General features: G+C 41.7%; 1 protein-coding gene across 1 annotated transcript in view; it reads right to left on the reverse strand.

Annotated features, from left to right (window-relative positions):
* The window catches only part of SENP6 (SUMO specific peptidase 6), a 101,933-nt gene that overhangs the window by 71,829 nt on the left and 16,359 nt on the right, over window positions 1-13,745 (reverse strand). The window contains exon 3 of the mRNA XM_086460466.1: window positions 12,751-13,539. Coding sequence (XP_086316592.1) covers window positions 12,751-13,539 — 789 coding nt within the window. The remainder of the gene's footprint in view (window positions 1-12,750; window positions 13,540-13,745) is intronic.

The following is a 13,745-nucleotide window of genomic DNA, read 5'->3' on the forward strand; positions in this document are numbered from 1 at the left end:
GGTGTTAAGGAAGCTTGTCAATTACACTGTTAGACTCCTCTACGTTATCTTTGAAAGGTCATGGCATGAGAGAGGTTCCCAATGACTGGAAAAACATCATACCTGTCTTCAAGATGGGCAACTAGGATGATCTGGTGAACTACAGGCTTCTGGTAAGGTTATGGTTCAAATCTTCCAGGAATCCATTCCCAGCTACACGATGACAAGAAGGTGAACTGCCAGCATGGATTTACCAAGAGCAAATAAACTGTTCCAAACTAACCCAACTGCATTCTACAGTGAGACGGCTGGCTGTGTAGGTAAGGGACAGCAATGGGTGTTGCAAGTCTTTGACATGCTCTTCCACAGGGCCCTTACAGCCAGACTTGAGAGATATGGACTGAATGAATAAACAAATAAAAAGGTGACAGGAAAACCAGCTGGACCATTGGGGTCAAAGGGCAATGACTACCAGTACAAATCCAGCTGCTGGCATCCCTCAGCAATCAGTACTGGAGCTAATATGGTTTAATGTCTTTGTTAATAATGTGGGTGCTGGGACCACGTGCACTCAGCAAGTTGGCTGACAATACCAAACTGGGGGAAGCAGTTGTTACACTGGAAGCTAGGGCTGCTATTCAGAGGGACCTGACAGGCTGGAGAAACGGGCTGACAAGAACAAAAGGAAATGCAAAGTCCTACATCTGGGACCAAATCAGCCCATGCAGCAGTGCAGGCTGGGGGACGACTGGCTAGGAAGCAGTTCTTCAAGAGGATCGGAGGGTCCTAATGGACAGGAAATTGAACATGGACCAGCAAAGCACCCTCATGGCAAGGAAGGCCAACCACATGACAGGTTAGCAAAAGTTTAGCCAGCAGTCAAGAGAAGTGACTCTTCTCCACATGGCAATTCCATATGAAACTGTAAGCAGAGTACAGCATTCAGTTTTGGGCTCTCCAGTGTAACAAAGACATGGACACACTACAGCAAGTTCAGTGGAGGGTTGTGAAGCCAGCCAGGGGGATCAAGCACATGACATATAAGGACATGCTAAAAAAGCCAGGTTTATTCAGCCTTCAGAAGGGGTAATAGGAGTCCTTTTTCCTATCTTCAACTACCTAACGGGAAGACAGAGAGAAGATAAAGCAAAACTCTCCACAGAGATGCACAGCAAAAGGACAAGAGGCACTGGACGACAGATGGAGAGAAGAAAATTCCAACTCAATGAAGGATTTTTTATTTTTTTTTTTTAATCATGAGCATGCTCAAGAGTGGACCAGGTTGACCCGAGAGGTCATGGAGATTGAACAAAGCCCTGAAGAACCTGCTCTAACTGGGCTTGGTTTGGACAGGAGGTTCCAACCCATGTGATTTCAACCAGCAGCCAAGCAAAACCACTGACTACTCATAAGTACAAAGCATCACCTAAGGCAACTGCACCATCACCATAAACACTTCCAAAATGAAGTACCTCAATCACTTTCCCTCTTTTCTCTCTCTGAGCAAGTCTGCCACCCACTCAAACTTTCCACACAAGTAAAAAAACTTAAATAACATCAAAAGCAGGACCCAACAACAAAGGAAAAGAAACAAATACACAAAAAAGGGTTTTTTTCATCTCTAGCATTATGAAAATATATAATTCTCTACTTACATAAGACTTCCAGTGTTAGACTAGAGATATACTAAAAATTCACTAAGGGAGAAGAAAGTTTCAGTGTTTTGATAGGAAAGGTGAATACAGGAGAGCTATCTTCCTATTTTATAGGAAAAACTGGAGGATAAAAAGTTAGAATAGTCTAGGGACAACTTCTGAACCGCCAATTCACTCTCAAAATGTGAAAAAGAATATAAAGCTAACAAGCCATTTCAAGGAAGAGAACACTGGAACAAGAATTCCAGAATACAATTTCTGTGGCAAATCAGCATGCAATGTTGATCACATATGATCTCAAATTCTGAACACTGGAAGAGTTTTATAAGATAGGCAAAACACAGTAAGAAACCTCACAGTATATCATGCATCTGATTTGCACACTTCTGAATTTAGACTTAGTTATGCACTGTGGGATCCATCTTCATTAAAAAGCAGCTAAGCTTCTGCAACTGAGAACATAGCAGCATTAAACAAACAGAAATCTATTTTTAGAAAGTGCTGAAAGGCAGTTACATACAGAATAACCTAGACTAACTACCTGGAAATTAGACAACCAGCACTTTGAGAAGGTTTCCAGGTTTGCTGCAATAATCAGAACATCAGGTTGCAATAAAGCACTGTTATCTACATACCAAAATGAAGAAAAAAAACAAAATCAAGAATGTGTATTATTTAAGACTTCTGAGTTTAGCCTGCAAACTTTCAAAGACAATGTCAGATAGGTATTATCCCCTCTATAAAAACATACAGATATTAAAGTACAGAAAGGTTCCATGATTTCTACAAGAAAATAACTCAAATGTAGGACAGAAGAAACTCTAAAATTAAATTGAAGCAGAAAAAAACAACACACTTCTTTGATGTCATCAAAATTCACCTGAAATGGACAGGGAAAAAAAGCACACGCAAAGAAAACACACAACTATGAAAACCTCAATAATTTGGTAAAATGAAAAAGGTACACCTCAGAAAAATCTGAGTAGGGAAAGGACAAAAGGAGGAGGAGGTAAACACTAAGCTGTGAGAAAAATTTGCATTTGTCTTTCTGTAAAGGCCAAAGACCTGGTTTTCCTCCCCCTACTCTTAGTGACACTGGCAAGCTTTCATACCCATACGAGAGGACAGTCAGCTGGATTAGATTGCTGATACGGCTGAAAAGTAATACAGACTAACTCCACCAACACTCCCCCCTCCCGGATTAGTTTTCTGCCAATTTAGTTTCTTCAGCCAACTTGCCATGAAGCCAGAGAAGTGCCGGTGTTGACTCAAGCAAAGCTGTGAGCACACTGTCTCTGGGAGGGGCAGCAGGACTGTCCCTCTGAGCAGCACAGAGCAGTCAGGCAGGCCTGGCTGTGCTGTAAAATGCTGGCACAATGACTTGCATGGCCCCACATACGGGGCCTGCTACGAGTTAGAAAATGACCCTGCAAACTAACATACAGTTCAAAATCAAGTAAATCATGTCCGCTTATTAAAAAAAAAAAAAAAAAAAAAAAAAAAAAAGAGAGAAATGCAACACAAATATAGGCAACAGCCTCCTGCTCACACTAGATACACTATATACTTCAATTCCCTTTGCAATTAGAGATCATCAGTGCAACGAGGCCTGATGCAATGCAGCTACATTACTGCATTAAAAACACAGAAATCTTTCTAATGGAAGTATCAAACTTCCCTAGACCTAACAATGAGTGCCAGGAACACTGACAACTGCTAACTAAACCACAGTATGCTAAAATACACTAAGCAGGCTTTATTTTTAAAAAGCTAAAAAATAACTTTAACATCCCTGGAAAAATAAACCTTTTCTCAGTAAATACTTGTAAAGGCAGTGAAGATGAGGAAGTGCTATCGATCAATTTATTTTTAATATAACAAAATAACACATGCCAGCTTTCTGACTGCGCTCAGTTACGAACCTACTATTCACAAATTGTCACTCAAAAGACAGCTGAAGCAAAACATCCAGCTTCTTAAGAGACCATCCTGCAACTGGAGACGAGTTTCAGCCACCTTCACCCAAACACGAAACCCACGCCTACCTTGATCTATCAGTTCCTTCTATCACAGGGCACAGAGTAAGTCTTTCTTCCAAGCAAGAAGCAATGCCTTTTCCATCTAACAAAGGCTTTGCTAGACAACAAAAAACTTCTTTACTACGTTAATGACACTTCTTTTTCCCCATGGTATTCATCAGGTAAAGATTTAGCTACAACTTATTTGCCTTATGGCAGAACTCGTAATCTCTTTAACTAAGGTTTACTGCCTCACTGTGCCAGGTACATGCAATCAATGACCTGGACCAGAGCAGTCCAGTAGTTCATTTTTGAAAGTTTATTCCCAATTGTAAAAGATCCTTAAACTGCTTCTTGAGCAGTAAGCCTCTGTACAAATAAAGTTACAACAGTCTAGTAAGCGTTTCTAAAAGAAGTGAGCTTCGGAAATTGCAAAGGCAATTGTAAATATGAAACCTAACATCTACTGCATCGTTCAAATTCCCATCTAATGGGTTCTTGAATAATCTTTCTGTTAAACTGTCATATTAAATTCTGTCATCAGCAGGATATTCATATTTTGCTAAATGAGCCATAAAAATTGGACATGCCCAACAAATACATTATATCCTACAACATTAATAAAAATACATCAGTAGAATTAATTTTAGTACAAGTAAAACAACTGTATGGCACTGGATAAAAACATTCTCATTAAAATAACAAATATTTTTGCAGCTGTTCCTTAAAGACATAAATTTCTAAGATTACATAATATTAATCATGTCATACGGCATTATGTTTTACCACACCAGCAAAATATTATTGCTATTTATCATTCCTAAAACATTGTTGTGGCAAAGCCTTATTAAAAACCAAACCAAAACAAAACAAAAAAACCCAGGGACTTTGCTCTAGCTCCAGCTTATACGGTCTGAAAACAAACGAACAAAAACCCAGGAAGGCTTTGCAATTTCTGAATCATTCAAGATTCAGTCAGAGAAAGATATCCCAAATTCAGTGTCTCTCACTCCAAATTCTTCTTTCACAGGAATTACTGGGACATGCATTCAGAAACTTTTCCTTGCCTCATGCAGCACTTGCAGCAGTGGCCCGTTAACAGAATCTTTTTAAAGGCCTGCTGACCAACCCGGGCAGAATAACCAGAGCCTGTTAATTTATTCCCTCCAGTCTTCACCATAAACTTGTTCTGCACAAAGTTGACTTGCTATTTAAAGTAATTTAATTTCCCTGGCCAGAATAAAGCCACTGTTACACAAAATCTTTATGCTAAAATTTATGTATTACACCTTAACCTGACTCAACACCTCACCATAGAGAGATGGCAGGGGGAATGTCCTACTCCTCTCACTGCAGTCTGCTCTACCCAATCCAAACCATTGTTCTGCCTCTCCTGTTCACCCTTCAGTGAGCAAACTCAACGGAGGTTTGGCAAAGCGCCAGCCTGGCAAGATGGTACACAGCAGGTTCAGTCTCTTTGGCAACAAACTGGTAAGCCTCAGGGGTAGTGGACAGTAGGAGACACCACAAGGCTGGAAATTGGGGGGGGCAAAGGGGGAAGAGAAGCAGACCTCTCCTCCACCAGCAGCAGTGAGCCCCAAGAGTACAGCTGCAACACATAACTCCCTCTAATCAGTTAATAATGTTGTTAGTCCCAATGCCCAAAGCAGTTAATTTTAAGCCTTGCAGGGAACTAGTAAGTAGCTGGCATGCAGCTTTGCACCCAAAATGGAGTTGCAACATGATAAGATAAAAGCAGCAATGTCACAGTTCACTGCTTTAGGGAATCCATACACCCCATTTGTCACTACCCTGTACAAGACAACTGCATGGCACCTTAATCATTTTACTCTTCTTTGGACAGTTTACTTTGAAAGCATTATTTTCAAATTTGATATCCATGCTGCAAATTGCTAGTGTACATTGACTAGAAGACATCGGTACTCATGCATTTACTACGATCCTTTTAATAACCAACTAGCCTTGTATTTAATTCCTTCCACAGATTATTCATAAAAACTCACTCAAACAGCAGCATTGCCAAAATGCTATTTCTTTAACTCACAACAGACATTACACCATAAATAAAAACAAAACAACTTCTCAAAAGTTATTTGCTCTTAATCATTCCTGTTAGCTACAGTACCCAAATAACCATTAGCCATTCTGTATTCTGATTTATACCAGACTGTAATTCAGAGACTAAAATTCATTTGGCACAATCCCCAGTTCTGTGCAGGGAGACTACACCATACAAGAAAATTAAGCAAGTTTTCAGTACTTTTATGACATTCTATTGAAAGTACTCAAAAGACATCTCATAAATGTGCCTATGTACTAATGAACTACTATGCTCTACTTACAACAAGTTAGTAGTTCTCAAAAAGAGCTTCCAACCTAAACATGTGTCACTGAATTAGGCAGTGACTTAATGATTAAAAACACACCATTTGATTGTAACCCATTATTTAAGAACTCATTATCTTCTCCACATTTCCTAAAGGAAATGAAATTTCATGGCCTTGACAGCAGAATGACAAACATTTATCTTATATTCGTGAAGGATCAGGGAAATAGAGATTGACAGGTAATTCATTTTGCTTCATGATATCCATCAACACAGGCTGCTGAGCACTCACTATGGAAGTGCCATTTACTCCTGTGAACAGGGCATTCATAAGCAACTGACTTGACCAAGACCAGTCACCAACTTTGACTTCATCACAGCTTCAGATCAGCTTCAGCTGAAAACATTACACATGCTAGGCTGCTAAACACAGTAAGAGGAAGTTTAAGAACACATGGTTTTAAAAATCAAATGTGTAAGATAAAATTACCACCAAGCTTAATTTGATATAATGAGTAAGAATAGTAATATTTTTACTGGTGCTTTCATTTTCCTAATTTTAAGCAAGACATAATCAAGTACAGAGCATCAGACAGATTTCAACCTATGTAAGACTATCCCTACCTTAAAAAAACCCTCCAAATTGAGAAATGAAATAGGTGCTAAAACATGGGCCAAAAGAAAGGAACTTTCTAAATCTGCTTCCCTGACTCCCACCCGCAACAGAAGTGCCTTTAAGAACAACCAAGTTAAGAGAAGAATGACATTTGCCTTTTTTCCCAGAAAAAAAAGAATTTGTTCCCTGTATCTCTATGGCCTTCCCCACCACAACAGCTCCATTTTTATTCATCTTGTTTCCTCAGCCTCCTGCAGTATCTTAAGCTACCTTGTACACTCTTCCACTCCTTTCTGCAACACACACAGAGATGGAGGCACGCACTGACCTGCGCACTGAGTCCTTGAGCTGCCCTGACTTCTGACTGCTCAGCCAATGTATGCACTAACACCAGTTAGCAGCACACTAAACCATGCTCAGGCAACACTGAAAACTTCGCTTCAGAGACACTAATTTTGACTTCTCTGTTTTACGGAAGCGGGCAATTTTCACAAAATTTCTAGCTATTTACCTGCGAGATCTCTAAGCCCCTGCAAACAAAAGGGTTTAATAGCTATTAGTGGGAAGGTAGGAGACAAAAATGACGAGAGATGACTCAAAATCCCCTCATATTCTTATAAAGCAATATTTCAAAGTGTCGATTTTGGTGTTAAGTCTCATATTATAGGACCTACTACAACACAAAACACCTTGACACCCCTCAGTTATCTCAAGAGATGCAGCTAAAACTCTATAGAAAAGGTGAAGACTGATACTGCACTGAAATCCACGTGTAGCCTTCCAGACATAGCAGTCATAAAAGCCAAACTTGTTGTTGAAACCATTACAATAAATAATCCATTATGTTTTATCCTTGTATATAAAACAAGAAGCAAAAGACTAAAATATCCAAATAGGCTGAATATAAAAGTATCTGTGCAAGCAAGACGTTCGCAAAATGTTGGTTTATGCTTGCTATCAAGCCACATATTCATGTTATTACTTACATCATTACTAATACTTCTGTATTTATACTTCCATAAAGAAGAGTGTAAGGATCTCTTTTAGGAACAGCCTCAATTTATATTTTTTTTTTTGCCACTAAAACCAAGTAGAATTTCTGTACTACTTCTGAGGAAAGAGTAGTGCTTTCCTAGCAAATCCAAGTGCCCGAAAATAAGATGAGGCATCCCACACAACTTAGTTACTCTTACACCTGAAGCTTTTATGTCCCACTTTGTGCAAAATTATTATAGCAGCAGCTACTTAGGAAAAACTACCAAATAATAAATGCCCCCATAACGAAAACTCGAAAATTGCACACAGATGCTTTCCAATTCAGAAAGCCGAGGACAAGCCAGGCTCCTAGAATCCTACATCTCAATATTACACAGGTGATGATGTAGTAGAGGACGTGGGCACAGGCTATTATTTTAGGATACGCTACGAAGCATATTACAATATATGTTACAGAGAATTAATAGATAAATTAAGTTTATTTTTAGTATCTTTCTACACACTTTAAGAAGCAGCCTGTCTTTCTTAGTATTTCATGCCAACTATCACCCATTAGATTGGCATATACAAAAAAATAGACAGTAAGAAGATCGTTTCAATTTGACTTTGCTGAGAAATAGTTCTCAACTAGTGGGTTTCACTCCTAGAAAACAATCTGTCACTGCAGCCAATGAGAAGGTTTATTATTCTTAAAACCACTGGAAAGGGCATCTGAATAAAGGTCTGAGAAGACACGTACACAGTGCTGGAAAGAAATTCTGAATTCATCATAGCACTGGGAGACATAAGCAAGCCATGGAAGAGTCAGAAATTTACCATTTTCAGGTAGAAAACTACTCTCAAGAAAAACAGAAGAGAGGAACAGAACATGTCTGGACATCGACAGGACTGATGCAAACCAGAGAAGAATTTAACAACATAAAGCAGGAGTTTGGATTATGACAAAGACACAGAAGGTGGTGAATGATACCTGAAACATCCCTTCCCCTCATTTTCAAGCTAATACTTATTTCCACTAGGTCATAAACAAAGCATCAGAGACTGCTTGAGAGACAATGACAACAATTAATAATTAAATTTCACTCTTAAGAGAAAAACAGTCATAGCAGGTAGGAAATTTTCAACTGTTCTATCTGAATACAAACTCGACTCTGCCCTACTAATCTGTATTACTGCTGTTAAGAGATTTCTCAACACAATTAAAAGAAAGAAAGAAAAAAAAAAAGGCAAGAAAGGCTGACCACCACTTCAAATAGAAACTCTATGTCTACACACTAATATACAAATGCTGTGTGTTTCTGTATCACTCCAGAATCTCAGCTACCTTTAAGAAAACACACAAGCTTACAACCCTTGCTTTGGTGAAGACGATGCTTTACATGTGAGCTGAACAAAAACCAAAGCAGTCTTCTAGAGTCCTCTGGCAGACAACTGTGAAGTTTCTGCTGCTGCTGCTAACGGGTAGTCCACATGGCTTTCTCCATCCTCATTAGAAAACTTGTAGCTAAGAAAATGGAATGAAAAATCGAGCAAATTCCTGTCATGACTGCACTGAAATCTCTCAGCAGCTCTGAAGCTCTTTCCTAGCCACTTCCTTAGAAAGAAGGTCCTCAAAAAGAAATTTCAATATTGGTTCTCAGTATCACTACTGTAACCACCAGGAGACCAAAAAGAGGGAACAGGAAGGAATAACACGCTTCCTCTTTCTTCTGGAAAACACATGCATTTAGGAATACTTTGCCTGTTATCTACTGCACAAACACAGGGAAACTTTAAATTTAAGGCTGAAAAAGAGAAATTACGATTTCCTTGCAACTCAATAATATCCAAGGAGGCAGAACATAACAAGAATTCCCAGAATTTTTCTCCAGGTGTAATGATCAACAGTACTATTTCTACATGTTGAGCATCACCCTATTCTAAATCCAGATAGATTTGCCTATCATTGCTTTGTATTTTAGGGGTTAGTATCAACTGAAAAACACAAGAATTCCTCTGGATGGAAATCTCTAATCACTGAATTTCTAGTCCTCCAAATCAGGAAAAAATTCCCATACAACAGCACTACATTGTTAGTGTGAATTTCTGCATATTCTGCCCATAACTTTGAAACCTTACTGTAGGAAAGTAAATTCAGAAAACGAGGGAGTTTTACTAATTCCACTTGCAAACTAGCTTAAATAACAAAAGTAAGGTACTTTCCACACTTCTGAACTCTTAACAGTCCTGACATTTCAAGAAGAGTAAACATGCAGGTTGTGTATCAATGTATATGATGTATATCTACTATTAGCACTGCTCCAGAATGATAACAAATGAAGCTTTCAAAAGAGCCAAACACTATAGTTCTAGGGATCTTCTCATTTTCCATAAAACAGTCTATACAACACAGCATAAAAAACGATGAAACATTAGATACGCCAAACCGGACAAAAACCACGCACTAGTATGAATCACTGTGTTCAAGAACAGCATTACCAGAAAGGCAACACAGAAATTGCTCAAGGAACACCCTTCCAGAAACACCATTTTATTTTTATTGGAGAATAAAATAAAAATATTAGAAGTAAGTACTTTAACAGCAGAATCACAGCCATGTTTCTTCCCAGTAACATCTGTTACACTAAATGAGAGGAAAGCAGTATCCCACTGGACACGTGGGCTCAAAATCAAAATTCTGAACAACTATCATACTTTAAAGCAATTAATTTCATTTAACTGTACTTTTACCTTAAGTCTGACTAATAGTCAATGTAAGTGCGACAGCATCAGAAGTTACTGTGTACGTATATGCATATATATACACACACACATACATATACAGGTACATATTTAAACAGCACAGTTTCCATTAGACTGAGTTCAATTAGTGATAGATCTAACATCCATTTGGCACATAATTCATTGGGTTTGCACATGAATGACAGTGATGGACAGAGGAGTTCTCCCCCTCCTCTCTATCACCCTTTAATATAACACTTGCAAAAACACCAAGTAAACATTTTTTGGTTGTTGCTTACATACTTAAAGAGAATCCATGAAATATACACACTCAGACTAGTTATAGATGTAACTCTAGGCTAATGTATTACATCATCATCTCGCAATAGAAGTTGCCATATTTCCTACTCTATACACTTTTATCCCCAGTTTTGTCCATGTTATACTTGTTTTGTAAGTCTGGCACTCTCGTGTTTGTCTAGCCTTTGGATAACGGTGGTTCTGACATCATTAGGTTGATCTAATGTGCTGCCATACGTTTCCAGATTACAGAATGCCAAAACCCCACATATATATACATACATATATATATATGCTATGCCTTTACTTTTTCCTATCAAGTCAACACCTCTAATAAGAACCTCTAAAATAACACCTGAAAGCCTTCTTTTCCTTTGCTTCAAATCACTATGTTTACCAGCTCTTACCAGATCTGCTAGAGGACTATCATTCCACTTGGACCTGGGCCACCCTCAGAAATTTTTTATCACTACCATCCACATAAGGTTTTCTTCACACGTGCGTGCACACTCACACACTCTTGAGTGTTTCTACCACATCATCAGTCCTAAAATTAACACATCCCCAAATAATGATAACTCAGCTAACCAGCTGGTAACTCAGTTCACCAATCAGGAATACTGAAGCTTTGAATGGGGACACTATCCAGTGTCGTGTTGGTACTGCTGGTGGAAAGAGATCACATAAGTAAAAAACATGTGGGTGTTGCATATGAAATCTCTTTTCTTAGCCACTTGTCCACCAGCAAGTAGCCAAGATGCACACAGAAGACAGTCACTAGTCATCACCCTGACACTTTTAGTTATCTGTGCAAACCTCACTATATTCTGTGGAGAGAGTTAGGAAAAAATGGAGCGTCTGCATTTCACCACCAAACACTTTACAGGTAGAAGGGAGATAACGTGACAGCCATTATTAACCAGAAAGAGTTTCTGAACATCGGAATTTCAGATTAATCAATCAAAACAAAAAGCAGTACTTTGTTCAGAATAGTACTTCTATTCCAGAAATAAAAACAAAACCCAACATCCTGCAGCAAGAGAAAATCTGCAAGAGGTATGTTCTGTATAATACAGGTACTACAAAATCTCCAATGCTAAACTTATCTCTGACTTGAAAAACTCTTGAGGAATAATTTATTTCATTAACACGTATTTTTCTTTGTTATCATCATGGTAATTTAGCAGAATTTAGTAGAAAAATGGCCTGTGTCATCCGAGAATGTGCTTATACCAATCTTGCAAGACTACAGTAGATTTCTTTTTAAATCGGTGAAACTGTAAAGGCTCAACAGTTAAAAGACACTCGAATTTCAGGAGACTTTTTGCATTATAATTAAGAGCTTTACAGTGACAACAAAAACGCCACCAAACCCGCACATCAAAAAAAATTACTCAAGGCTTTATAAATGCCAAAGGTTTCTTTCACTTGCAGCTGATGAGATTCAGCATCATCTTCGTTTCACAAATGTAAGAATGATCCCCCTCCCAAAATTAACCTCAGGCTCAAACCTTTAAAGTAGCATTTTAGAAGCAGACGAGACTCATTTTATGGTGGGGGGAAAGGGCAGGGGCTAGGCCGGAGCCTGGGAGCAGACTACAAGCAGGGAAACGCAGCGGGGAGGCGGCAGAGCACTCCTCGCTTCCCCTCCTCACCTAGCGCTAACCTTGCCCGGCCGCCCAGCAGCCCACCGCCCCTCCGAGAGCGGATCCTCCCGCTGCAACACCGGCCCTGCCGTACCAAGCCCGGGCTGCTCTCAGCGCACTGCCCCTACAAAGAAAACACGGCACTTCCAAAGCCTCATAACGTTAAAAGAAAGCAAGCAAGAAAAAGAATACGAAATCGAATCGCCCTCACTAACCCCTCCCTCAAAAGCAGGTCTCTTTTCACCAAATGAAACCACCCCTCACAGCACCCACCCTTCCCCCACCACGAAGCCACCTCTCATTGTCGTCGTCCCCCAAAGGGGACCCTTTCCCTCCCCCCCCACCCCCCCCCCCAGATGCACACACCCGCCCGCCTCCCCCATTCCCCAGTCTGCACCGTGCCCCTTACTGGTTGCCAGAAGGAAAAGGCAGCCCATGGGCCGCGTTCCCCCCCTCTCAGCCATGAACGCACCTTCCAGAAACAAGCTGTCTCTGCAGCCGCCGCCGCCGCCGCCACCGGCCATCTTCCCGCTGCCGAGCCCCGCTCCCTCACTCCATCGCCCAGAGAGGCGGCGGGGCCTGGCCCTTCCCCCGGCCTGCGCGCTCCGCCGCCCACCCCCACTGCGGAAGGCTGGGTGACCCGCAGCGGCGCCGCCGCCGCCGAGGCCCGGCCCTCTCCCGCTCCCAGTCCGCGCGCACGGCGGCCCGGGCCGCGCTGCCTTCCGGCCCCGTGCAGGAGGAAGCGGCGGCAGCGCGCCCGCTCCTCCCTCACCGCGTCCGCCCGCAGCGGCCCCCCAGGCGGTTACCGGCCGGGCCTGGCCCAGCGGCCACCGATGGCGCCCGGCGGGGGGGACGGGCCTGGCCGGGACTCCGCCGGCGGCGCCTCCGAGCACACGGGGAGGACGAGGGAACGGCGCGCGCCGCGCTGCCGCCCCTCTCCTCCATGAACGGCGCGGCGGGGCCTCACCAGCGCTTCCCCGCCGAGACCCCCGGCTCGTCCGGGCCGCCACCCGCAGCGGGGACCGCCGGCTTCCCCGGCCCCTGGACGATAAAATGGCCGCAGCAGGGCTGTGCCCGGTAACGCCTCGGGCTCTCCCGCTCCCCCCTTGATCAGCTCGGAGGCAGCAGCGTTTGGGAGGTGAGGAGGTGGACCGGGCTGCGCCAAATGAATGAACTTTCCAGAGTGCGGGAGGCCATGGCGCGGGGCTGGGGCCCGCCGGTCTCTCGCCTCGCTCCCGCTCGGGCAGAAGGCCACGAAGGTCTTAGGGATTTATATCAATCGCAAAATCCTCCTTGGCCTTCTCAAGGCGTATTTAAATCCGAAACTTGGATTCCATAAACCGTACAGCGTTGCCAAGCCAACGATACAGAAATTGCAAGTCATGGCTTCAGATGTATTCGATTTTTAAAATGAAAACATACTTTTCTAGCGTGTAGGGGTTTACATTTTAAAAAAGCTTTCTTGTG

The sequence above is a fragment of the Leptosomus discolor genome, chromosome 2 (assembly GCF_034619465.1).
Source record: "Leptosomus discolor isolate bLepDis1 chromosome 2, bLepDis1.hap2, whole genome shotgun sequence".
Classification (NCBI taxonomy): Eukaryota; Metazoa; Chordata; class Aves; order Leptosomiformes; family Leptosomidae; genus Leptosomus; species Leptosomus discolor.